The sequence below is a fragment of the Dendrobates tinctorius genome, unplaced genomic scaffold, assembly GCF_039654945.1.
Source record: "Dendrobates tinctorius isolate UK_male_01 unplaced genomic scaffold, ASM3965494v1 ptg000003l, whole genome shotgun sequence".
NCBI lineage: Eukaryota > Metazoa > Chordata > Amphibia > Anura > Dendrobatidae > Dendrobates > Dendrobates tinctorius.
In genome coordinates, this window is record NW_027361671.1 from 93,437,428 (window position 1) to 93,462,095 (window position 24,668).

A 24,668-nucleotide genomic window follows, 5' to 3' on the forward strand; every position below is an offset into this window, starting at 1 on the left:
TATCGCAGTAGCGTGGATCACATCACCGTTACTCGTCTCCATCAAACTGTGATCACAGGGAGAGATGTAGACATGGTCCTCACTGCCTATCATGATGTGTCTGCTCATTTTGGAGTGCAAAAGACAGAAACCACAGACCGTAGGCGATTCTATTGGATTGGCATGAGAGGAGACATTGAAAAATGGTGGCAGGAATGTCACACATCTGTGACTATCACAACTGTGAAAGGTAATCATAAAGCACCACTGCATCCGCTTGTAAGTTGACGTGTATTACAAATGGTAGCCATTGATCATCTGAAGGTAGAGGCCAGCAGGAAAGGCCATAGCTACATCTTACCCATCATCGATCAATAAACCAAATTTCTAGTGGCCGTCCCTGTGAAGGATTTAACTGCCAAGACTACACAGCGGTGGAGCAGGGAGAGGTAAGTATTGCAACTTGCAAGTGCTGTGGCCATGACCAAGCAGGGGGGGCACACTCGTGGTCGATGGTACTGGCACAGGGCCCCTCATAGTACGCTGGTGTGTCTGATGGTGAGTGGGGCCCCCCACCATCAGAGACACTGTATTGTACTATGAGGGGCCCTGTGCCAGTGCCGTCAGCCATCTGTGGGCCCATCCACCTGTGCAATGCAACGGCACATGCCCGGGTGCGGCAGGTGTTGACCCGAGCCATTGGGGGGGGTGGTCAGCCCACTTAGCGAGGTTTAAAAAATGGCATATGTTGATGTGTTGGCTGGACAGTCAGCTGCTGCAAAGGGCGGAATTGGGCAAGTCTGAGGAAGAGGAGGACAAAAGCGAGGCAGTTTTCTGGCAATGTCATCAGGGGAAGGTGGGACAAAATCCTTTGAAACCCATGCGTGGTTCATTTTAATGAAGGTTTATTCATCAACATTTTGGATAGACAGACGGGTACTTTTTTCTGTCAGGATTGATCCAGCAGCACTGAAGATTCTTTCAGATAACACACTAGCAACAGGGCAAGCGAGCTCCTGTAAGGCATATTGTGCCAATTCAGGACAGGCGTCCAGTTTAGAGGCCCATTAGTCAACGGGGAATGACCTGTGAGGGAGAATATTGATATGGGAGGAGAAGTAGTTGGTAACCATAGTTGACAACTGCTGTCTCCTGTCACTTTTAATCGATGCAGTATTAGCAGTCGTGTGAGCGGTACTTGAGAAATCATTCCACAATATGGTCATTAAACCCCTGTCTCCAACGCCACTTCGGCTGTGTGCAACACGAATACCTTTTCCATTGTGCCCACTACGGCTCGTGGGAGAACCAGCACCGCTGCTGTGTGCTGGGAAAGCCTCAAACAAACGGTTTACCAGAGTTGCTTTGTTGCGTTGTTTGTTAGCCAATATTATCTCTAGGTTCTCCTGTGGTATGATGTTGTGTAATTTGCCTATGTAGCGTGGATCGAGGATGCTGGCCAGCCAGTAGTCGTCATCCCTCATCATATTGGCAATGCAGGGGTCCCTTTTTAGGATCCGCAAGGCATAATCGCACATGTGGGCAAATGTTCCAAGTGTCAATGATGCACTGCCAGTGGTGGGTGGAGGAGCACTTTCTGGAAAATCCACATCCCTACAGTCACACACAAACACTGTACCTGACCTTGGAACGCCAACATTTTCTCTTGCCCCCTGAGAAGCATCCTCCTGCCCAAAATAATCAACCCCCTCATCCTCCTCCTCCTCTTCCTCCACCTCGTCCAGGACAGTTCCCTGATCAGACAATGGATGACTGTCATCAAGGCTTCCCTCCTCCGCTGCAGATGCCTGATCCTTTATGTGTGTCAAACTTTGCATGAGCAGATGCATAAGTAGGATGCTCATGCTTATGATGGTGTCGTCTGCGCTTACCAGCCGTGTGCGTTCCTCAAAACACTGAAGGACTTTGCAGAGGTCTTCCAGCTTTGACCACTGCACACCTGACAATTCCATGTCTTCCCTCAAACTGCCTGCCCATGTATCCTCCCACAAATGCATTACGGCCTGCCTCTGTTCCCACAGCCTCTCAACCATGTGCAGGGTGGAGTTCCACCTTGTTGCAACGTCTATGATTAGGCGGTGCTTGGGGAGGTGGAGCAATCGCTGCAGCTTCTGCATACGAGTGGAGTGGACGTTTGAACGACGGATGTGCGAGCATAGTCTTCGCACCTTATGGAGCAGGGATGTTAACTCCGGATAATAATTAAGGAAGCACTGCACCACCAGGTTCAAAGTGTGAGCCAGGCTGCGGATGGAGTGCTTGTGCGACTGCGCTCTGTGGACAAGCTTTCGCTGATAGAGGAGGAGGAGGAGGATCGAAAGCCTACAGCCAACTGTTTCCTAGACAGTGGGCTAGGCAGCACTGTTCCTCTGCCGCTGTCCCCAGTGGAGCCTGCATCCACCACATTACCCCAGTGCGCAGTGATGGACACATAACGGCCCTGGCCATGCCTACTGGTCCATGCATCTGTTGTGAGGTGCACCTTTCCACTCACTGACTGTTTTAGTGCATGGACAATGCGGTCTTTCACATGCCGGTGGAGGGCAGGGATGGCTTTTCAAGAAAAGAAGTGCCGACTGGGTAGGTCACAGCATGGGACAGCATAGGCCTTGAGGTCATGGAAAGCTTTGCTTTCAACCAAACGGTAGGGCATCATCTCTAATGAGATTAGTTTGGCAATGTAGGCATTCAAACAAAGTGTACGCGGATGAGAGGATGAGTACTTTCTTGTCCTACTCAGAGTGTCTGGTAGGGTGAGCTGGACTGGAGAGCAGCATATGGGGGAAGTAGCGGTGGACCGGACGGAGTGAGAGGGGGTTGGTGATGGTATTGGTGGTGATGGCCTAGATTCAGTGTTGTGTTGCAAAGCCATTGTGATTCCCTGAGTGCTTTGGCCATGCGACGACACCTCCACATTTAGTGCTGGTGGTGTGCTTAATGGTAGTGGTCTTACAGTGGGGGAAGCGATGGAGCGTTGCTGCCTACCTTCAGTCGGAGCAGGTGCACATGTGCTACCTGAGGTTTTGTAGTTTGTCCATGCTTGCAAGTGCATGTGGATTAAATGTCTAAGCATGCAACTGGCATTCAAATTTCTGAGTTGTTTACCTCGGCTAAAGGTCCTTCCGTACTTCTTACAGGTAACCTTTTTCTCATCAGTAGGATTTTGGACAAATAAGTGCCACACTGCACTCTTCCTACTATGGTATATATTTTCTGGCCTTGCTGTGCTGTTAACTGTCTGGCCAAGCTGTCCTGCAACTCTTTTAGTTTTTGTTCCACGTTTTTCGACAGCTACGGGCCTGGCAGATAACCGCTGCAGCAATGTCAATGCCCGCTGCGGATCCTTCTCCTTATCTGAATTATTGCCAGCGCCACCCTCCTCCCCCAATGGATGCCAATCCGGGTCAAGAACTGGGTCATCCATCACCTCCTCTTCAAAGTCATCTGCACCTTCCTCTTTACCTTCCTCTGTGTTACCGTGTAAGGTGGTATAGTATGCGGGAAGGGGCACCTGAGTTTCATCAGGGTCAGATTCTGGCTCAATAGACTGCAAGGGCAACGTAGTGCTCTGGGTCGATGTACCAGCAGAATCATCTAGCAGTGGCTGTGCATCAGTGCACTCCATGTCAGATTCATCTTGGACTGGGGAATTCTGGATTTAACTGGATAACCAATGCATGGTATGTGAAAAGAGCTTCATAGAGTAATATGAAGGGTGGGCTGCCGCATCCTTAACTTTTGGTGGGGGTGAAGGACACAAGGAAAGGTGTTTTTCCTGACCAGGACCCTGCACTGACGACTCCGTGCTTGCAGGTTTCGAACGTTCAGAAGAGGAGGCAATAGAGCTGGTGGCTGTTTTGGCAATGTACGCCAAAACCTGTTCCTGATGCTCCAGCTTTAAAAGCGGGTTTCTTACTCCAGGAAAAGGCAACCTTACAGGCCTTCTTGGGCCAGACGATGACGCAGGCTCAACACCTCCTGCCTTAGCTGCTCTTGTCCTTTTGCCAGAACCAGCCGATGCACCACCACCATCAGTACCTGCTGTGCTCCCCTGCCCACGTCCGCGGACTCTTCCACCATACTTCCTCATGTTTGGGAAAATGTACCAAAAATACCAGCAGAGAGATGGTACTGTATGAGGAGCGTCCAGCTGTGTAAGGTGTATTAAAAAAATTAAATCTACGCATATATTTTGTTAGTCACAGACGCTCTCACAGTATGCATTAGACTGTAATCCAACAAGCAGATATACAGAACTGTATCAGAAGTGTACAGCTGTATACCTTTTTTGTGTAACTAACAATCTCCGTATATGTATTTACGGAGTGTAACACACACACTGACTCTGTATAGATGTGACTGTAATGCGAAGGACAGATATACAATACTGTTTGAGAATTGGACAGCTCTATACGTTGTCTGTATGGAAAATTGTCAATCTCCGTCTATTTGTATACGGACTGACACGCGCTGTCTATGTCTAGTTTTGATCGTGATCAAACAGCAGATATACGAAACTGTTTGAAAAGTGGACAGCACTCTAAGGTGTAGGTCTGGAAAAGCGGAAAAACTCCTCGGCTTTTTTTTCCAGAGTCACACACAGATAGCTTCTATTTGTCCGTCATACCAGGCGGTACACGGTAGTGTGTGAGGAGCGTACACCGCTATACTGTGTCTATATGGAAAATTGTCAATCTCCATCTATTTGTATAGGGACTGACACACGCTGTCTCAGTCTAGTTTTGACCGTTATCAAACAGCAGATATACTAAACTGTTTGAAAAGCGGACAGAACTCTAAGGTGTAGGTCTGGAAAAACGGAAAAACTCATCGGCTTTTTCTTCCAAAGTCACACCCAGATAGCTTCTATTTGTCCGTGATACAAGGCGGTACACGGTAGTGTGTGAGTAGCGTACACCGCTATGCGGTGTGTGAAAAAATGAACGCTCACTTACTCACCAGGACAAAGTAACAAAAGTTGGAGTGCTTTGAAAAAAGCAGTTTGAACAGCAGTGTGCACACAGCAATGCAGCTAGCAGGTAGCCTAAAAAGGCAGCCTAATCACCACCAGCGCTGCTGCACACAACAAAAATCCTCCCCTTTCACTGCACACTAACTGTACAGTGAAAAGCGCTATCAGCAGAAGCAGTTTTTTTTCTTCTTCCCTGCCCAACGCTCTCCCTGTTCAGAATCAGCAGCAGCACCTCTCCCTATTCTAAGATCGGCAGAAGTAAGATGGCGGTCGCTGGTCACAGCCATTTATACCCACTGTGACGCCACACAAATCACTTCAATGCCCTTCTCTAAGACGGTGGTGGCTGCTGCTCATGTCATCGCGTTGCCCACAGTGTGCGTTCACCTTCATTGGCTGAGAAAAGGCGCTGGAAGCATTATTTGTAACGCGACTTTGGCGCTCTGATCGGCGACCTCATGGCCGACCCCACGCTATGGTCGGGTTTCGATCGGCGAAACCCGACTTTCGTTAAAGTCGGCTATTTTTGAATTTGACCGACCCATTTCGCTCAACTCTACTGGGGACTATGCAGTCACAAAACATGTACAAATTAAGAAATCTAATATATTTACACAATTAATAAACCTGATCAAGTAGTTCATAGGTAAACTTAAAAATGGATCTCATCACACAGCCTATAAATGAACTTGCTGATGTCTATCTGGATTCTAATTGCAAAATGGCCCAGTGCTATTTTTTACACCATGATTTATCGCTATTTGCTACCAGTAACTTTGCTTATTTATTTTTTTAATTTTTGTGTGCAAATAACAAATTTATGATAAATAATAGGTATCCATAAAAAAGTGATCAGCAGTTTTCCAAAAACTACACCAGCATAGGACACTTCATTACCAAGGTCATTGTGGTCTCATCAATCCAAAGCTCAAACATTACGTGATAAACAAACCATACAAATGTTTGATCAAATGCAGTTTTTTAATTTGGTAACCAGTAACTGAGTATTTATATATAATATTATTATTTATTTTACGCTATTTTTTATTATTTGCTATTTTTTCACTAAGAGTATTTGCATTGTGATCCAGAAGCCAGAATTATATTTATGTCATGTCTGCTTTGTCTGCTATCAGAGCATTATTAATTGCTTCTTTAGGAAAAAAAAAACAATTTATCAATCCATTGAGGCAAAGACTTGGGACCTTTTGAGTTTGACTTCAAGTTTCAGCTGACTGTCAGTGTGTAAAATCTTAATGTAGACAGAAAGGTGCCTAAAACCTGACAGACAGATGCATGAATGCGCTCAAATAAGTCTGGATCAGCCATCAATAGCAAATGGTTTTCTCTTTTTGATGTTTGAGAGGTAGTCAGATTAGAAGCCAAAAAAAGTGGACCTGATCATGAAAGGGTTGTGGTTATGTGTATATAGTATATAGAAGTTAATAGAGTCACAGATACTTTGTGCTGATATATTTTGTAGAGTGTAACTCACAACACAAGGTATTTAAAGGAATTGTCCCACGAATAAAATACAATTTAATCAATAGATCTTGGACTAATGATATATTCCACAATTGATGTGTTTTGAAAAAATATTGCTGTGCTGAGATAAGCAACAGGTAATGAGAACAAAAACAAGGAGCGCAAAATGTGTAAAATGCAGTGATTTAGTGGATTATCAAACTGGGGCCAAGCGGCCACTCACCTAATGGGGTTGTGCACCCCTGCACAACCCCAGTTTGCGCTTGAAGGGATGATCCCTGGGGGCTGTTGGAGACTGCCGTGCACCGCCCCGCTGCTGGACAGCACTTCCGGGTTCTGGTCACGTGATCAGGGAACAGGATACTCGTCATCGCAGGTCCTTAAGCTGGGAAGTGTGGATCCATCAATGCCCAGACATCGAAGGTCCTTATCCTTCTGAATGGAATTGACTGTGCTCGTAGCTGCTTCTGCCGCTAACCCATAGGTAGAGGGATATGGAATGATGAAGGAAAAACAGTTGTAGTGGTCTGTGGAGTGTTGAGATAAGGGATAATGTAGGGACAGTGATCTGCTTAACAAATCTATATTAACCCTTCAATCGCCACAATGCATTTCGATAGCATAACACTATCTTCATCAGCTGGTACAAAAACATTTTTTTGTACAAAAACAACTTTTTTTGTTCATCTGATGAAGATAGTGTTATGCTAGCGAAACGCATTGTAGAGATCAAAGGGTTAATAAAGGTTTGTTAACCAGATTGCTGTCCCTACATTATCTCTTATCTCAGCACTCCACAGACCGCTACATTTCTTTTTCCTTCATCATTTGAGAAAAGCAACAGGGCAGGAGAGGAAGCAAAAGAGAGTATACAGACATTACAGCATGGAATCGCAACTGATTCTTAATGTGATGTAAAATATTTCACTGCCTATTTTTAACCCCTTCAAGACATGCGCCGCACTAGTACGGCGCATGTTATGCCCCTCCCTTTGATGTGGGACCCTCAGTTGTTAAACCGTTAAATGCCGCTGTCAGTCTCTGGCAGTGGCATTTAATGTGATCGTGCCGGAGGTGCGTCACTAATCCCGCCCATCGGTGACCCCGTCACATGTTCATGGGTTACCAATGGGTCAGCATGACAAACAGAGTTCTCCAGCAGACCTCTATGGTTGTCATTGCTGGATTGCTATGAGCGCCACCCTCTACTGGCCACTCCCTTTGCAATTAATGACAAAGGACGTCCCAGAGCCACTGCAAATTTTGGTAACACATTTAGGCCACGCAGGCTGCTCACAGTAGCATGAGCAACAAGCAGCTTGGAGTTGTCATGCTGAAGGGCACACTAATTTCACACTTTGGAGAAATATCCATATCACTGGTTCCCTGATGATCCATTCTGAACTGCAAGGGAAATTAGACACCACATACCATGCCCAAGTCATCAAATAATGTTTAAATAAACCATCAGAGGATGTTTACACAACATTGCGCTGAGTCAGACATCCAGCTATGTTTTCCAATAATCTCTTTCTGCCGCTCTCAAACACTATCATAGTGCAGAACAAGACAGCAATCATCTTGTGATTTCCTGAATTTTTATGATTTCAATTATTACACAGTGTGAATGTGATATATCATAAATAGTGATGAGCGAGTATACTCGTTGCTCGGGTTTTTCCAAGCATGCTCGGGTGTCCTCCGAGTATTTGGCGTGCTCGGAGATTTAGTTTTTCGTCTTATCTGCATGATTTGCGACTGCTAGACAGCTTGAATACATGTGTGGAATGCCTGTTTGTTAGGGAATTCCCACATGTATTCAGCCTGTCTACAAGTCACAAATCATGCAGCTGAGACGAAAACTAAATCTCCGAGCACACCAAAATACTCAGAGGACACCCGAGCATGCTCAGGAAAACCAGAGCAATGAGTATACTCGCTCATCACTAATCATAAGCCTGTGTTTTAGCAGAAGTGTGGACATTAAATACTGTAGATCACAACAGCAGAAGTTTACTGCCTTTAATATGATTTATTGAAAGACGTGCCTATTGTGCCATGACATTTCACATATTAATAGCAACATGTAGTAAAGCATATTGTCTGAAAATAAAATAAAGCCCAAATTAAATCTTTAGCAGTATATTATGGTAAGCAGCAGTTGTAATAAAATCTCCAAAAAACACAACCATTAAATAACAGGTATATCATACATAAAACACGTGATCAGATTGATAGTGGTACTGTTTCCTACTGCACTTCTATGGATCTATAAGCTCACGTTTAAGAGAAAATAACCCTTTGTATCCCACAGGACCCTAACCTGCTTCATCCCTTCTGTCAAATTATATAATGTTGATAATAATGTTTTCTCACTAAGAAATGACTTCAGTTAACCCATCTTCTATTATCAGACACATTTCTTTATAAATGCTGTTGCCAATAAGTGGCCAATAAGTGCAGTTATATACACATTTATCCTATATTGTTTAACCAACAGACATTTCTCAAATTTGCTCATATTTGAAATGGACTGTAGCTGTGGTTGGACCCATTTGATTCCATTTTTAGCCATTCAACACATATCCTGCTTATCAAAATGTGTGTGTATTAACAATGACCCCTCCTATCCGTTAGTTTTCGTTGGCTTTATCCCCCAGAGACTTCAATAAAATATAATATTAAGACCTTCTAATATTTTTATACTGGGCACTTAAAGGGATTGTTCCTTGTGCAAAAGTGCTGATTATAACGGAAAATTAAAGGGAATCTGTCACCTCATTTTCGGCCTATAAGCTGCAGCCACCACCATCAGGGGCATATCTACAGCATTCTGTAATGCTGTAGATAAGCCCCCCGATGTAACCTGAAAGAGAAGAAAAACAAGTTAGATTATACTCATCGGGGGGTGGGGTCGGGTGCGGTGGGTGTCGCGGTCCGGTCTGGCACCTCCCATTTTCTAGCGATGATGTCCTCCTTCTTACTTCTGCCGTGGCTCCTGCGCAGGTGTACTTTCTCTGCCCTGTTCAGGGCAGAGTAAAGTACTGCAGTGCGCAGGCGCCAGGAAAGGTCAGAGAGGTCCGGCGCCTGGTCACTTCAGCACTTTACTCTGCCCTCAACAGGGCAGAGAAAGTACGCCTGCGCAGGAGCTGTGGCAGAAGTAAGAAGGAGGACTTCATCTCTTGAAGATGGGAGGCACCGGACCGGACCGCGACACCCACCGCCCCGCCCCCCAGGTAAGTATAATCTAACTCGTTTTTCTTATCTTTCAGGTTACATCGGGGGTGAGTTCCTACTGTTGTATAAAGTGCTGATAGGCCCTACTTTTGTATAAAGTGCTGATGAGTCCGTACTATTGTAGAACATACTCATAAGTCCGCACATTTGTAGAAAGCGCTGATCATTACTTATTTTTGTACAACCAGTGTGCTCATTTTACAATTGTTTGGTAGAGCTAAAAATAATTGTGTTTTTGTTTATTGGTTGCCATTTATTTGCTGGAATGTGCTTTCAAGGCCTCATTCAGACAAGAGTCTTGTAACCATGTTTTACTAACTACATTCTGGACCATACAGCACTATATTGAGGTCTGGGTGGTACATCTAGAATGTACAACATGGTTCTGGATGTAATACATGCAGTTTTGCTGAACCAAACTTACATCACGGCTATACTATCAACCTTCTAAATGAACCCTAACTTCTTTGATTGTGAAATATCTTAGAAGACACAGTAGCCAGCAAAAAATGGTTCAGGTAAAGCATATGGAGGATGAATGTTACATAACTACCTGGAGAAGAGTTATATCTGCTGTGAATCATGCTGTCATGCCTCATGATTCAATCCGGCAGTCTTATGGTTGTATACTGGCGTCTCATTCTGCTGAGCCACTGGAGATCCTCTCGCTGCCGGGTGCTGATTGCCCTTGGTGTTTCGTCCACTCTTTTCTTACCGCATGTGTTTTTCTTCTGCTATTTGGCCTATCCTACCACTCTGCAGGGCCTTCTATATAAACCTTGCTGCTTCCTCTGTTCCTTGCTGTTGATAGCTTACAACTCCCCAGTTTGGTGGTGAAGGAGTAGTCCTTATTTGTGGCAGTTAGTTGGTGTTAACTCTTGGCGCTATCTAGGTGATTTTGGTTGTGTGTGTATTTCCTCATCCCCTCTCATTTGGTTTATTACTCCTATTGTCCATTTGGTCTCCTCTTTTTTGTTTCATGAGTGTTTTTGTGTGATTGCAATTTCCTTTCATTCCCCTGTCTGCCTGGTTTGTGCTATCCGTTTCACGTCTGTCCCATACTTCCCTGGGTGGAGGAGGGAATAGTTCAGTGTGCATTGAGGAGCATAATAAGGTCAGAGACTCAGGCCTCTCTACCTTCAAGAGTACCCCCAGGACAGGGATAGGTAGGGTCCCAGATTTAGAGACAGTTTGAGGCCCCCTCTCCCTTACTTAAGACTGACACATCATGACACATGCCTGTTGCATATGGATGTTAAGGGCTGTCCAGTTTGGAGTATATAATGTTGTTAAACATGAAAAAATAGTATTTATCTTAAAACCAGATCACAAACTTAGTTTTGGATTTCTTGTATGGAAGTTATGTATGCGATTATTGCAAAGCAGGAATCCAATTGCCAAGCAGAGTCTGAGGAAAAAAAATTGCCCGCATTTGATCCGATATTCAGATTGCACTGGGCCATGCAAGTCAATGGGTCCAAGGAAAACATGCAGTCCAATTTCCACTGACTGAAAGAATGGAAATGACTGAGTAATTTTTTTCCTCCATCTTCTCATCAGAAAGAATTGGATAACATGGGCTGACACTGATCAGAGTTTGACCAGATTGTCATTTGCATAATCGGCTCGATTCTCTCGGTTAAAACAATAAATGCTCGTCTGCACCTAGCCTTAGGGCCCCGTCACACATAGCGGCGCACCAGCGATCCCGACAACGATATGATCGCTGATGTGTCGCTACATGATCGCTGGTGAGCTGCCAAACAGGCAGCTTCACCAGCGATCAGCACCAGCGACACGCTGGTAACAAGCGACGCACGTCGCTTAGTTACCCACTGTGTACCTTAGTTACCAGCGTGCTGGTGCGGGGAGCTGGTAACCAAGGTACACATCGGGTTTCTAAGCGGCGCGCGGCACTTAGAAACCCGATGTGTACCTTGGTTACCAGCTCCCTGCAACAGCGTGATGGTAACTAAGGTACACATCGGGTTTCTAAGCGCTGCGCGCCACGTAGAAACCCGATGTGTACCTTAGTTACCAGCGCCAGCTCGCTGATCGCTGGTCTCCCGCCTGTCACACACAGCGATGCTAGTGAGATCGCTGTGTGTGACGGGGTCTTTAGGATAGGTAAGTAATATAAGATTGATGGTGGTCTTATGCTGCATTTACAGTGAAAGATAAGTAACAGTAACACTTTTATTTAAACAGGACTTGCACAATAGTAGCCTATGTGCACTGAACAATCTACCACAGACCACTCAGTGCCCACCATTTACAGTGGTCTGCTTGTATTTACAGGTCATTAAACGAATGCCGATCAATAAATGTTTATCAATCAGTGTTTGTTTAGTGCCTCCGGTAAGCCCATGTAAATGGACCCTTACACCTGGCACCCCCAACAATCAGCTTCAGAGGGGGCTGGATGTAAACTCTGATTATAACCAGTGTCCCACAGCTCTTAAAACTGTAAAGTGGTGGCTGAGATTGGGTAGGATGGCAGATGAACCTAGAGATAGGTCTTCAATATCCTGGACCACCCCCGAGCATCCAACATGTTCTAAAATATATACATTATAAATAGAACTGCTAATTCAGAAGACTAACTAGTGTCTGCTTTATTTTCAGCAAAACCCAAAAGGGAGAAGGAAATGATGCTGCCTTAAATGATGTATGGAGGAACAACAGTAATATGCCTGTCGTCTTAAACAACCCTTACCTAGAGTGTGAGCAGGTATGACAGGTTTTAGACTGTTACATTTTACTATAATCTGTATTTTATCAGGATTTGGCAGAACCCTTACTTGTCATCGTTGTTCTGGATATTGTCTCGAAATCTCATCTGTGCTCTATCATTCACTGAGTAATATTATCCTAAAGACAAATTGATGTTCACTATTGACGAAGAGTCAAGGTTGTCACTTGTTTGCTATCATCTCTTCGTACTACTGACAAATAAAACATTGCATTGTACATCTAGGATGCATCAGATAATCCTTTATACGTTAGTTCTGAAACCATATTTCAAATTGTCTTCTGTGGCCGGGCCATATTTAATAACACCTATTTACTTCAATCAATGGATATTTCAAAAGCTATTTTATGACATTTTCTATGTGTGCATTGTTGTATTTTTTTTTCACTGAAGTTTATCTAAAATATTAACAGCAAAAGCCTTGTGAAACTTAAAATAACAATCTGAAGTTCAGAAAAATCGAATGAGAATGAAATGGAGTGTAAAACACACAGAACGAAATGCAAATGATTAAATATTTTATTTATGCCAAAATTAGAAAAACTGCTTTCAGTTCCACGGAGAGCACTTTGCCTTTGGCATATTGGTAGCTTATTGCATTCAATATAAAAACGCAGCTATGCCCTCTTGCTAGGTCTGCTACCTGTTTTTAAATTAAATCTGAAAACTTGAGGTGCTGCAGGGTGAGAGTAGCAGAATGAAATTGGAAGAGATGACTACATGGTGAAAGTGATTCAGACAAATTCTGACAATATTGTGCTCTATGTTTACAACAGTTCATCAATAGAGTTGTCAGTCCTAAAATCTATTCCCGGTCATTACCCATTAAGCCTCTTATCCAGCAGTCGATGATCTGTATCATCTAGAAGAACCAACAGACAATGGCTTATTTGCAAAACATTCAAATATCTTTAACATGTGAAATATGATAAAAATACCATAAACTAGCATCGGATCGCCACAATCCAGTGTTCCTTTTCTTCCAGAAGGTGCAGCATAGAGGGCAGGCAGATGCCCATTAATGATATCATGAATGGTGTCAGCCATTCTATAGGGAGGCTGAGTTGATGCCTTTATGAAGCAGCAGCATAGTCAGTAGAGGTGGTACCAGACATCCACGATGAAAACTAGGCAACAATCCCATTTTTCACAGGACTGTCCCATAAATGTTAATGTTAGCTGACTTTTGCCAAAATAAATGCTTTTTATACTCTTTTGGAAATATTTCTGAGCAAAACTATATGAGACCTAAAATGTCTCACCATCTTAGATTCAAATGCTAGGACATATTGCCAGTAACCATTAGTGGAAATGCTGAAGGGATTTGATCTGATCTGTGATCTTAGTTGATTTCTAATCTACATATAATATAAAAAATTACTATCTGATAGACTAATTCTAAGATTAAAAGAAATTGCCAGATATATACATAATTCATTCAATTAATTGTTACATTAGAAAACACTCACACACAACCCAGGAAGAAGCGAGCATATACCCATCATACATATCCTGCATCCTATAGTCCCGTGCCCACATACCAATCATACATATCCTCCATCCCATAGTCCCGTGCCCATATACCAATCATACATATCCTCCATCCCATCCATCCCATACTCCAGTGCCCATATACACATCATACATATCCTCAATCCCATAGTCCCGTGCCCATATACCCATCAGACATATCCTCCATCCTATAGTCCCGTGCCCATATACCCATCACACATCCTCCATCCCATAGTCCCATGCCCATATACCCATCATACATATCCACCATCCCATAGGCCCATGCCCATATACCCATCAAACATATCCTCCATCCCATAGTCGAGTGCCCATATACCCATCACACATCCTCCATCCCATAATCCCATGCCCATATACCCACACATACATATCCTCCATCCCATAGTCCTGTGCCCATATACCCATCACACATCCTTCATCTCATAGTCCCATGCCCATATACCCATCATACATATCCTCCATCCCATAGTCCCATGCCCATATACCCATCATACATATCCTCCATCCCATAGTCCCGTGCCCATATACCCATCATTCATATCCACGATCCCATGTGCCCATGCCCATATACCCATCATACATATCCTCCATCCCATAGTCTAGTGCCCATATACCCATCACACATCCTCCATCCCATAGTCCCGTGCCCATATACCCATCATACATATCCTCCATCCCATAGTCCTGTGCCCATATACCCATCACACATCCTTCATCTCATAGTCCCATGCCCATATACCCATCATACATATCCTCCATCCCATAGTCCCGTGCCCATATACCCATCATACATATCCTCCATCCCATAGTCCCATGCCCATATACCCATCATACATATCCACGATCCCATGGGCCCATGCCCATATACCCATCATACATATCCTCCATCCCATAGTCTAGTGCCCATATACCCATCACACATCCTCCATCCCATAGTCCTGTGCCCATATACCCATCATACATATCCACGATCCCATGGGCCCATGCCCATATACCCATCATACATATCCTCCATCCCATAGTCTAGTGCCCATATACCCATCACACATCCTCCATTCCATAGTCCCGTGCCCATATACCGGTCATACATATCCTCCATCCCATAGTCCAGTGCCCATATACCCATCACACATCCTCCATCCCATAGTCCCATGCCCATATAACCATCAAACATCCTCCATCCCATAGTCCAGTGCCCATATATATGTATGATAGGTATATGGGCATGAGACTATGGGATGGAGGATATGTTTGATGGTTATATGGGCACAGGACTATGGGATTTACCCCAGTGTTTTAGTATTTTACCTCAGTGTTTGATCTGTTTTTTTCTTCAGTATTTGGTCAGCATTTTACCTCAGTATTTGGTCAGAGGTTTACCTCAGTGTTTGGTCATTATTTTACCTCAGTGTTTGGTCAGTATTTTACATCAGTGTTTGATCAGTAATTTACTTCAGTATTTGGTCAGCATTTTACCTCAGTATTTGGTCAGTGGTTTACCTCAGTATTTAATCAGTATTTTACCTCAGTGTTTGATCTGTATTTTACTTCAGTAATTGCTCAGCATTTTACCTCAGTGTTTTAGTATTTTATCTCAGTGTTTGATCAGTATTTTACTTCAGTATTTGGTCAGCATTTTACCTCAGTATTTAACCAGTATCTTACCTCCGTATTTGGTCTGTATTTTACCTCAGTGTTTTAGTATTTTACCTCAGTATTTGGTCAGTGGTTTACCTCAGTGTTTTAGTATTTTATCTCAGTGCTTGATCAGTATTTTACTACAGTATTTGGTCAGCATTTTACCTCAGTATTTAATCAGTATCTTACCTCCGTGTTTGGTCTGTATTTTACCTCAGTGTTTTAGTATTTTACCTCAGTATTTGGTCAGTGGTTTACCTCAGTGTTTTAGTATTTTATCTCAGTGTTTGATCAGTATTTTACTTCAGTATTTGGTCAGTATTTTACCTCAGTATTTAATCAGTATTTTTTTTTGCGGCAGTAATAGAGGAGGGGGTGATTCATTTCTGTCATGTGTTCTCTGCTCCTTTCTGGGGGGCAGACAATGGGTGGGAGCTTATGTTCCCAGGGATGCTAGATTTCTCCCACCCAGTCAGTGTTGCTCATAGCAACCAATCACAGCTCAGCTTCTTTTAAACAGCTCTGGTGAAATGAAAGATGCTTAGTGATTGGGTGGGGCTATGTGGAGTGGGCGTGGTCGAGACACACACACATACATGCATTCATTTTTACTTATATAGATCAATAAAATTCACTTTTAATTGCATTTCTTGGGTTGGAATCGCTTCTTGTCTAGTGGGAATACCACAATAGAATAATTTGATTTGATGCAACTATTTGTTATATGACTGATATTATGTTATTAGACACATTCCTACTCTGCTAGTTAATCATTTATAACCTGAAGCCAGTTTAGTTTTTTTATTTTAACCCCTTCGCGACCCAGCCTGTTTTCACCTTTCTGACCCAGCCAATTTTTACAATTCTGACCACTGTCCGTTTATGAGGTAATAACTCTGGAACGTTACAACAGATCCCACTGATTATGAGATTGTTTTCTCATGATATATTGTACTTTAAGATAGCAGTAAAATTTCTTCGATTTGACTTGTGTTTATTTGTAAAAAAAAAAACAGAAATTTGGTGAAAATTTTGAGAAGTTCGTAATTTTTATGCCCTTAAATCAGAGAGTCATTTTGCACAAAATAGTTAATAAATAACATTTCCCACATGTCTACTTTACATCAGCACAATTTTGGAACCAAATTTTTTTTTGTTAGGAAGTTATAAGGGTTAAAATTTGACCAGAGATTTTTCTCATTTTTTCAACAAATTTTACAAAACCATTTTTTTAGAGACCACATCACATTTGAAGTGACTTTGACGAGCGTAAATGACAGAAAATACCCAAAAGTGACACCATTCTAAAAACTGCACCCCTCCAGGTGCTCAAAACCACATTCAAGAAGTTTATTAACCCTTCAGGTGCTTCACAGGAATTTTTGGAATATGGAAGGAAAAAATAAACATTTACTTTTCTTTCACAAAAATTTTCATTTAGACCTAATTTTTTTTACTTTTGCAAGGGTAACAGGAGAAAATGGACCATACATTTTGTTGTGCAATTTCTCCTGAGCATGCTGATACCCCATACGTGGAGGAAATCCTCTGTTTGGGTGCACAGCAGGGCTCAGAAGGGAAGGCGCGCTATTTGACTTTTTGAATGTAAAATTTGATGGAATAATTAGCGGATGCCATGTTGCATTTCGAGAGCCCCTGATGTGCCTAAACAGTGGAAACCCCCTCACAAGTGACACCATTTTGGAAACTAGACCCCTTATGGAACTTATCTACAGGGTGGGCCACTTATAAGGAATGGTTGGTGATATCAACTTCCTGTTTGTGGCACATTAGCATATGGGAGGGGGAAAACTTTTCAAGTTGGATGGTGACCATGGAGGCCATTTTGAAGTTGGCGCACCCAGGTGTATCCATATATATGGCCCACCCAGGTGTATCCATATAAATGGCCCACCCTGTAGATGTGTATTGAGCACCTTGAACCCACAGGTGCTTCACAGAAGTTTATAGCGTAGAGCCATGGAAATAAAAAAAATCACATTTTTCCTAAATAAATCTTTTTTAGCTCCATATTTTGCATTTTCATAAGGGTAAGAGGAGAAATTGCTTCATGCAATTTGTTCTGCGATTTCTCCTGAGTACGCCGATACCCCATATATGGGGGAAAACCACTGTTTCGGCGCACGGCAGGGTTTTCTATTGCAAAAATTAGTTTTTGCATCACCATATTTTTAGAGCTATAATTTTTTCATATTTCGGCCGACAGAGTCATGTGAGGGCTTGTTTTTTGCGGGGCGAGCTGACATTTTTATTGGCACCATTTTTGGGCACATCACATTTTTTGATCGCTTTCTATTCTGTTTTTTTAGAGACAGAATGAACAAAAGCCAGCAATTCAGGATTTTTTTTTTTTTAATACCGTTCTGCATGTAGTAAAATTGGTAAGGCAGCTTTATTCTTCAGGTCAGTACGATTACAGCGATAACTCATTTATATAATTTTTTTATGTTTTGACACTTTTACACAATAAAAACTATCTAAAGGAAAAAATTATTATTTTTGCATCGCTTTATTCTGAGAGCTAAAACTTTTTTATTTTTCAGCTGATGGAGCTGTATGGTGGCTTGATTTTGGCGGCACAAGATGACTGTTTTAGCGGTACCATTTTAATTTACATCTGTCTTTTTGATCGCGTATTATTGCACTTTTTGTTCGGCAGTATGATGATAAAGCATTGTTTTTGCCTCTTTTTTTTACGGTGTTCTCTGAAGGGGTTAACTAGTGGGACAGTTTTATAGAGTGGGTCGTTACGGACGCAGCGATACCAAAAATGTGTACTTTTGTTTTTTTATTTACATAAATAAATGTACTTATTGGTAAAATATTTTTTTTTCTTTATTTGGGAATTTTTTTAAATATTTTTACACATTATAATATATTTTTAACTTTATTACATTACTTTATTACTATTACTATATAGTGTCATATCACTGATCTGACACTTAACACTGCTGAGTATCAGATCAGTGATCTGACAGGCAGGGAAGGAGGCTTCTCAGGTCCTGCTCTCAGCAGGTGCTGAGAAGCCACCTCCCTGCAGGACCTGGAAGGACCTCGTGGCCATCTTGGTGCCGTGGGTCTCCATGGAGACCATCAGAATAATGCGATCGCATCACGTCTTTCTGATGAAAGCATGCGGGGAGCCCCTTCCCTGGGCAATGCTTCTCTATGCCTCTGATAGTACTGACAGTGGCATCAGAGGGGTTAAATGCCCACGATCGGTGCTAGCACTGATCGGGGGCTTTGCTGCGAGGTGTCAGTGCATAGGCGCTGGGCCTCTTTGACCTTTCCCATGGCCTATGCACTGCAGTACTTGGCTCTGCCCTCAACAGGGCATATCAGTACGCCTGCGCAGGAGCCACAACACGAAGCAGCAAGGAAGATGACGACATCGCATGAAGATGGGAGGCGCCGGACCGGGACCTGCGACTCCCATCAGACCGGACCGCCCCCGGGTGAGTATAATAAAACTTGCTTTTCTTCTCTTTCAGGTTACATCGGGGACTTATCTACAGCATTCTAGAATGCTGTAGCTAAGCCCCAAAAGGCAGTGGCCGCAGTTTATAGTTGAAAAACGAGGTGATAGGTTCCCTTTAAGGGCAAACCCATGAAAATCTACCCCCAAGTATTATTCCTCCTGCACCAGACTTTTCAGTTGGCACAATGCAGTAAGGCAACTAACATGCTCCGGGCAATCATATAACTCTGACTCAAACATCAGACTGCCAGATAGAGAAGCGCAATTCATGGCTTCACAACACGTTTCCACTGTTTTAGGGTCCAGTGGTGTGTTTCTTTCCACTACTCCGACACTTGTCATTGTGCTTGGTAATATAAGCCTTGCATGCAGTTGCTCATCCTTGCTATGAAACTTCCAATGTCCTTTTTTTTTTTATCTGATGCTAATGCCAGAGGAAGTTGGAGATCCTGCACTTGATGTGATTCCAATTTTTTTTACAATATCAATGACTTTGGATGTTGACTTTATAGCTAGTAAGAATTTTCATAAACGGACTTGTTGCCGTGCCATACTATTATAGCATCACACTAGAATTTGGGGAGCTTTTTAGACTGACCAATTATATTACAAATGTTAATAAGGGCAGACTGCAGGGGTAGGGGATTGGTTTTATGAGTCTGTCATAATGGGACTGATTTAATTATTAAATGGTGTGTTTATAAACTATAATTATTTTCTAAATACAGTAAATGATCATTTTTGCCAATCATGTGAAACGTGAAATGCTTCTAGTGTCTGGGATTTCCTTTAAGTGTTCCCTGCACATGCAGATTATGGGATTCCCCTTCCTCTTTTAGCTGAATATTTCTCTCTGTAAAGCTTGATTTTAATCCCTGTTTCTGTATTTGCCACACATACTGCATAATCTGCTTTTAACTTATATTTTTGCAATAAATGCAGGATTTCCCTGCCAGTCTTGTATAGATCCACAGTGAAATACCCATCCCCTTGTGAGCAGACGCTGGAGCCTAATCCATGTTATTCCATTTAGTATTATCTATTCAGCAATATTGTAAATTTAGAGTTCCAGTGAGCTGATTTGCTAAAGTGCCAATGATACACAAGTCCAACATACAGCAGCACACTCTGGGTCCCATAGGTATTTAAACATCGAGCTCTGCATCCTTCATTTCAAAGACCTTACAACAATGTGTAACATTAGACTTTATAGCTCCACTGGGTACAGGCTCTTTGAAAAGATGTCCTCCTACTATCTCAGAAAATGTCTTTCAGCTGAGGCTCAGTTTTGTACCTGTTCAGGTTTTGACTTGCTGGATGGCCAGAAACATCCAGTCCAAAAAAATCCAAAGAGCTTGATTTTTTGCATCTGTATGAGTATGGCTAAGATTACTAAGCCTACTCATTACATAGGGTATCACTGACTTCAAAAGGTATTATTTGTTAAGCAATTCTAGGAAAATTTTCAAAATGTACTGTCTTTAGTATTATAATTACACAAATCAAAAAGTAGTAAATCCAAGTTGATAATACAAAAATCAGGAGTCAAACAATACCACTTAAATTCCAAAATGGAAACATATATATTCACATTTTTTTAAATGAATTACATAAAACTGGTCTATTATGTAGAAAATAATGATTGCATTTATAGCTTATGTTATCCTCCTGCATTCTTTCATAATTGACTAGTTTTATGTAAATTATATTATATATGAGGTGACACACCATCAATCTGGACACTTGTGAGGGAATGAATTTTTCTTAATTATGCTATATGTACTGCTTCTTTGTTTAGGTCAAGGGACATGAGCCTTTGTTTCATGTGAGACTGTCAGTTGACCCTTGTTGTAAATTTGTGGAATGCCTGCTGATTACATATTGCATCAGCCTCCTGTAGTGTACTAGTCTGCGCAATATGGAGGACAAATATGCAGTCTAATTGAACGATTCGACAATGAGGTATTACCTCCCCCTCCTTCCCCTAATCCTGTAGGACAATGCCCTGAAATTAGAGCTGTGGTATATAAAAGGGCCCTGCTCCTGTCACCTGGGTGTCTCTACAGAACGTCAGCCTATGAACCATGGTTCCAGTTGAATACAGGTCTGCTCCACTTGCTATCATTGAGCTCATAAAGTCATTTGGAGAACCCAGGTTGGGACAATCAAGTCTCCTGGTGACATACTTTGCTGTGTTCGGACTGCTTCCTAATCTCGCCACTACTTCTTCTCCCCCAAATATTGCACTTTCCATACAGCTGACCAGAAAATAATAAAATATTGTACATTTCTATTTACATGCAAGATTAATATAATAAAAAAATTAATTGACTTGGGAGAGCAGCTGGCTGTACACTTTAGCTGTTTGATGAATGCTTGTTCATCCTCTAGATAATTCTCCAGAACCCTTCTTGCCCCCCACATAACCATGCATGCCCTCTTGTGCGCATGCATGTGCTCTCAATAGGAAGAGGGGATTAAGCTGCTACCAGACAAATCTGTCAATGGCTTATGTATGTTAAGAAAAAAAGGATAGGACATGTTAAAATTCATCATGCCCTACCCCTTCATTGCCCTGACATCTGCTATGGAGGTTAAGTCAGGATACCACCATAAACCACAAGCTGTTCCTTCCAAAAATGTTGTATTCAGCTGATATTCATCTATTGCATATGGCCAGTTTAATATATATTTTATGTATCTTGGAGTAATGGAAAACTGCTATCGTTATTATGTACAAATCCAGGCAGCATTTTAATATCAGTTCTAAAAAGAAGAAAATATGAAACGGTTTGTGGCACAATAATGTCTGAATAACTATTTCTCATGCCAAGCAAATTAGTTAATTATAAAACGATGTTGGTCTTTATGTGAAGAATTATTTCTGCTTTGGCTTCATGTCTGTGCTCCATTGGGCTGCAAATCAGATCTATACAACGTAAAAGCACTTTCTTCTCCTTTTCTCCTTCCCTATGGGCATTGGCATAGTTTCTATTTTATAATTCCAGGTTTCAGCCTCGGGAAGACAGTCCCCTGCAAAGAGCCAGGTGAATGGAAGCCCTTCCAAATGTCCTCGATATCTGAGACTGAAAAATTGGGACTCAAATACCGTGCTGCATGACACACTGCACTTCAAGGCCTCAATGGTACGTTGAACAACATCACCCAATAATCTATATATGTAAAACTCAAAATCTGTAGTAGTCCGCTCTATACAAATCCACAGTTCTTGCCCGATTTGGGTGAAATTTGTCACGCCCCCTCTCCACCCACAGGAGCAGAATACTGTGCACGTTACATCTCGCTAGCATCCCCCCGTCATGAGATTGGAGCCCCCGAAATTAGGCCCTATATGTCTTATGAGGAAAGGTTGCAGGATTTGGGAATGTTTAGTTTGCAAAAGAGAAGACTGAGAGGAGACTTAATAGCTGTCTACAAATATCTAAAGGGCTGTCACATTGTAGAAGGATCAACTTTATTCTCATTTGCACAAGGAAAGACTAGAAGCAATGGGATGAAACTGAATGGGAGGAGACACAGATTAGATATTAGAAAAAACTTTTTGACAGTTAGAGTGATCAATGAGTGGAACAGGCTGCCACGAGAAGTGGTGAGTTCTCCTTCAATGGAAGTCTTCAAACAGAGGCTGGACAGACATCTGACTGGGATGATTTAGCGTATCCTGCTTTGAGCAGGGGGTTGGACCAGATGGCCCAGGAGGTCCCTTCCAACTCTACGATTCTATGATTCTATGATAATGGGGAAATGTGAAGTCTGTAGTAGCCCGCTCTATACAAATCCACAGTTCTCGCCCGATTTGGGTGAAATTTGGCATGCCCCCTCTCCACCCACAGGAGCAGAATACTGTGCATGTTAAATCTCGCTAGCGTCCCCCCGTCATGAGATTGGAGCCCCCGAAATTAGGCCCTATACATATAATGAAGAAGGTGTAAGTAAAAGTGCTGAGGGGAAAACAACAGTTGTGGTTGACAGGGATGGATTATAGCGACGGCGCCAAAGGCTTTAGCTACCTTAACCAACAATTTAACATATTTTCCGCGAGCGAAGCCGTGGGTATTCTACTAGTCTATATATATAAAACTCTAAATCTGCAGTAGCCCGCTCTATACAAATCCACAGTTCTCGCCCGATTTGGGTGAAATTTGGCATGCCCCCTCTCCACCCACAGGAGCAGAATACTGCGCATGTTAAATCTCGCTAGCGTCCCCCCGTCATGACATTGCAGCCCCCGAAGTTAGGCCCTATACATATAATTAGCTATGAACCCGTTCTACGCCCGGTGGCGAGCATTTTTATTGGTATATGGTCTCCCATCCTGGTGTGTGCTGCCCCCCTCCTCTCCTGGTATGCATGGTACCCCTCATCCCCCAATCCTGGTATGCATGGCCCCCTCACTCCCCACTCCTGGTACGCATGGTCCTCTCACTCCCGTATCCTGGTAAGCATGGTCCTCTCACCTCCCTATCCTGGTATGCATGGTCCTCTCACCCCCCCATCCTGGCATGCAAGGTCCTCTCATCCCCCCTATCCTGGTGTGCATGGTCCTCTCACCCCCCTATCATGGTATGCATGGTTCTCTCACCTCCCTTTTCCTGGTATGCATGGTCCTCTCACCCCCCTATCCTGGTATGCATGGTCCTCTCACCCCCTATCCTGGTATGCATGGTCCTCTCACCCCCCCATCCTAGTATGCATGGTCCTCTTACCCCCCTATCCTGGTATGCATGGTCCTCTCACCACCCCTATCCTGGTATGCATGGTCCTCTCACCTCCCTTTCCTGGATGTATGGTCCTCTCACTCCCCTATCCTGGTATGCATGGTCCCCTCACCCCATTACTGGTATGTATGGTCCTCTCACCCCCCTTTTCCTGGTATGCATGGTCCTCTCACCCCCCAATCCTGGAATGCATGCTACCCCTCACCCTCCAATCCTGGTATAAATGGTCCTCTCACCCCCCAATCCTGGTTTGCATGGTCCTCTCACCCCCTTATCCTGGTATGCATGGTGCTCTCACCCCCCTATCCTGGTATACATACTACCCCTCACTCCCCAATCCTGGTATACATGGTCCACCTCACACCCCTTTCCTGGTATGCATGGTACCCTCACCTGTTATGAATGAGTAACCGTAGGAGGCAAAAGCAGAAATATAAGCTAAGTCCAGAAAACCAGAGAAGTTGGCAACTATCAGATTGCAGACCCCTGAACCTATCAACACAACTAGCAGTAGCCGTGGGGGGTTCCTACGATGCCCTAGACCCCTCGATCACAGCCGGAGAGATACATAGGCCTAAAGAAAGAAAGGGGAAATCTAAACTGCCCCAGAGCAGACCCCAAAGCAATAGGCAGCCCCCAACATATAATGACGGTGAAGCAAGATGAAAATACTAACACAGACAGAAAGATAGACTGAGCAAAGACGGGGCCCCAAAACTACCTAGATAGGAAAGGACAGGAAGGCTGCTGTCTGCAATCTGCCAAAACCCTATCAAAGACATAAGCCAACCAGCTGATATGAAAAAGGCCCTG

The 24,668-nt window shown here is 43.1% G+C and overlaps 1 protein-coding gene across 5 annotated transcripts in view; it reads left to right on the plus strand.

Moving 5' to 3' along the window:
* The window catches only part of NOS1 (nitric oxide synthase 1), a 558,783-nt gene that overhangs the window by 416,705 nt on the left and 117,410 nt on the right, over positions 1 to 24,668 (plus strand). For all 5 annotated transcript variants that reach the window (XM_073560587.1, XM_073560281.1, XM_073560506.1 and 2 more), the window contains 2 exons: positions 12,320 to 12,425; positions 22,125 to 22,262. In XM_073560587.1, the coding sequence (XP_073416688.1) occupies positions 12,320 to 12,425; positions 22,125 to 22,262 (244 nt within the window). The remainder of the gene's footprint in view (positions 1 to 12,319; positions 12,426 to 22,124; positions 22,263 to 24,668) is intronic.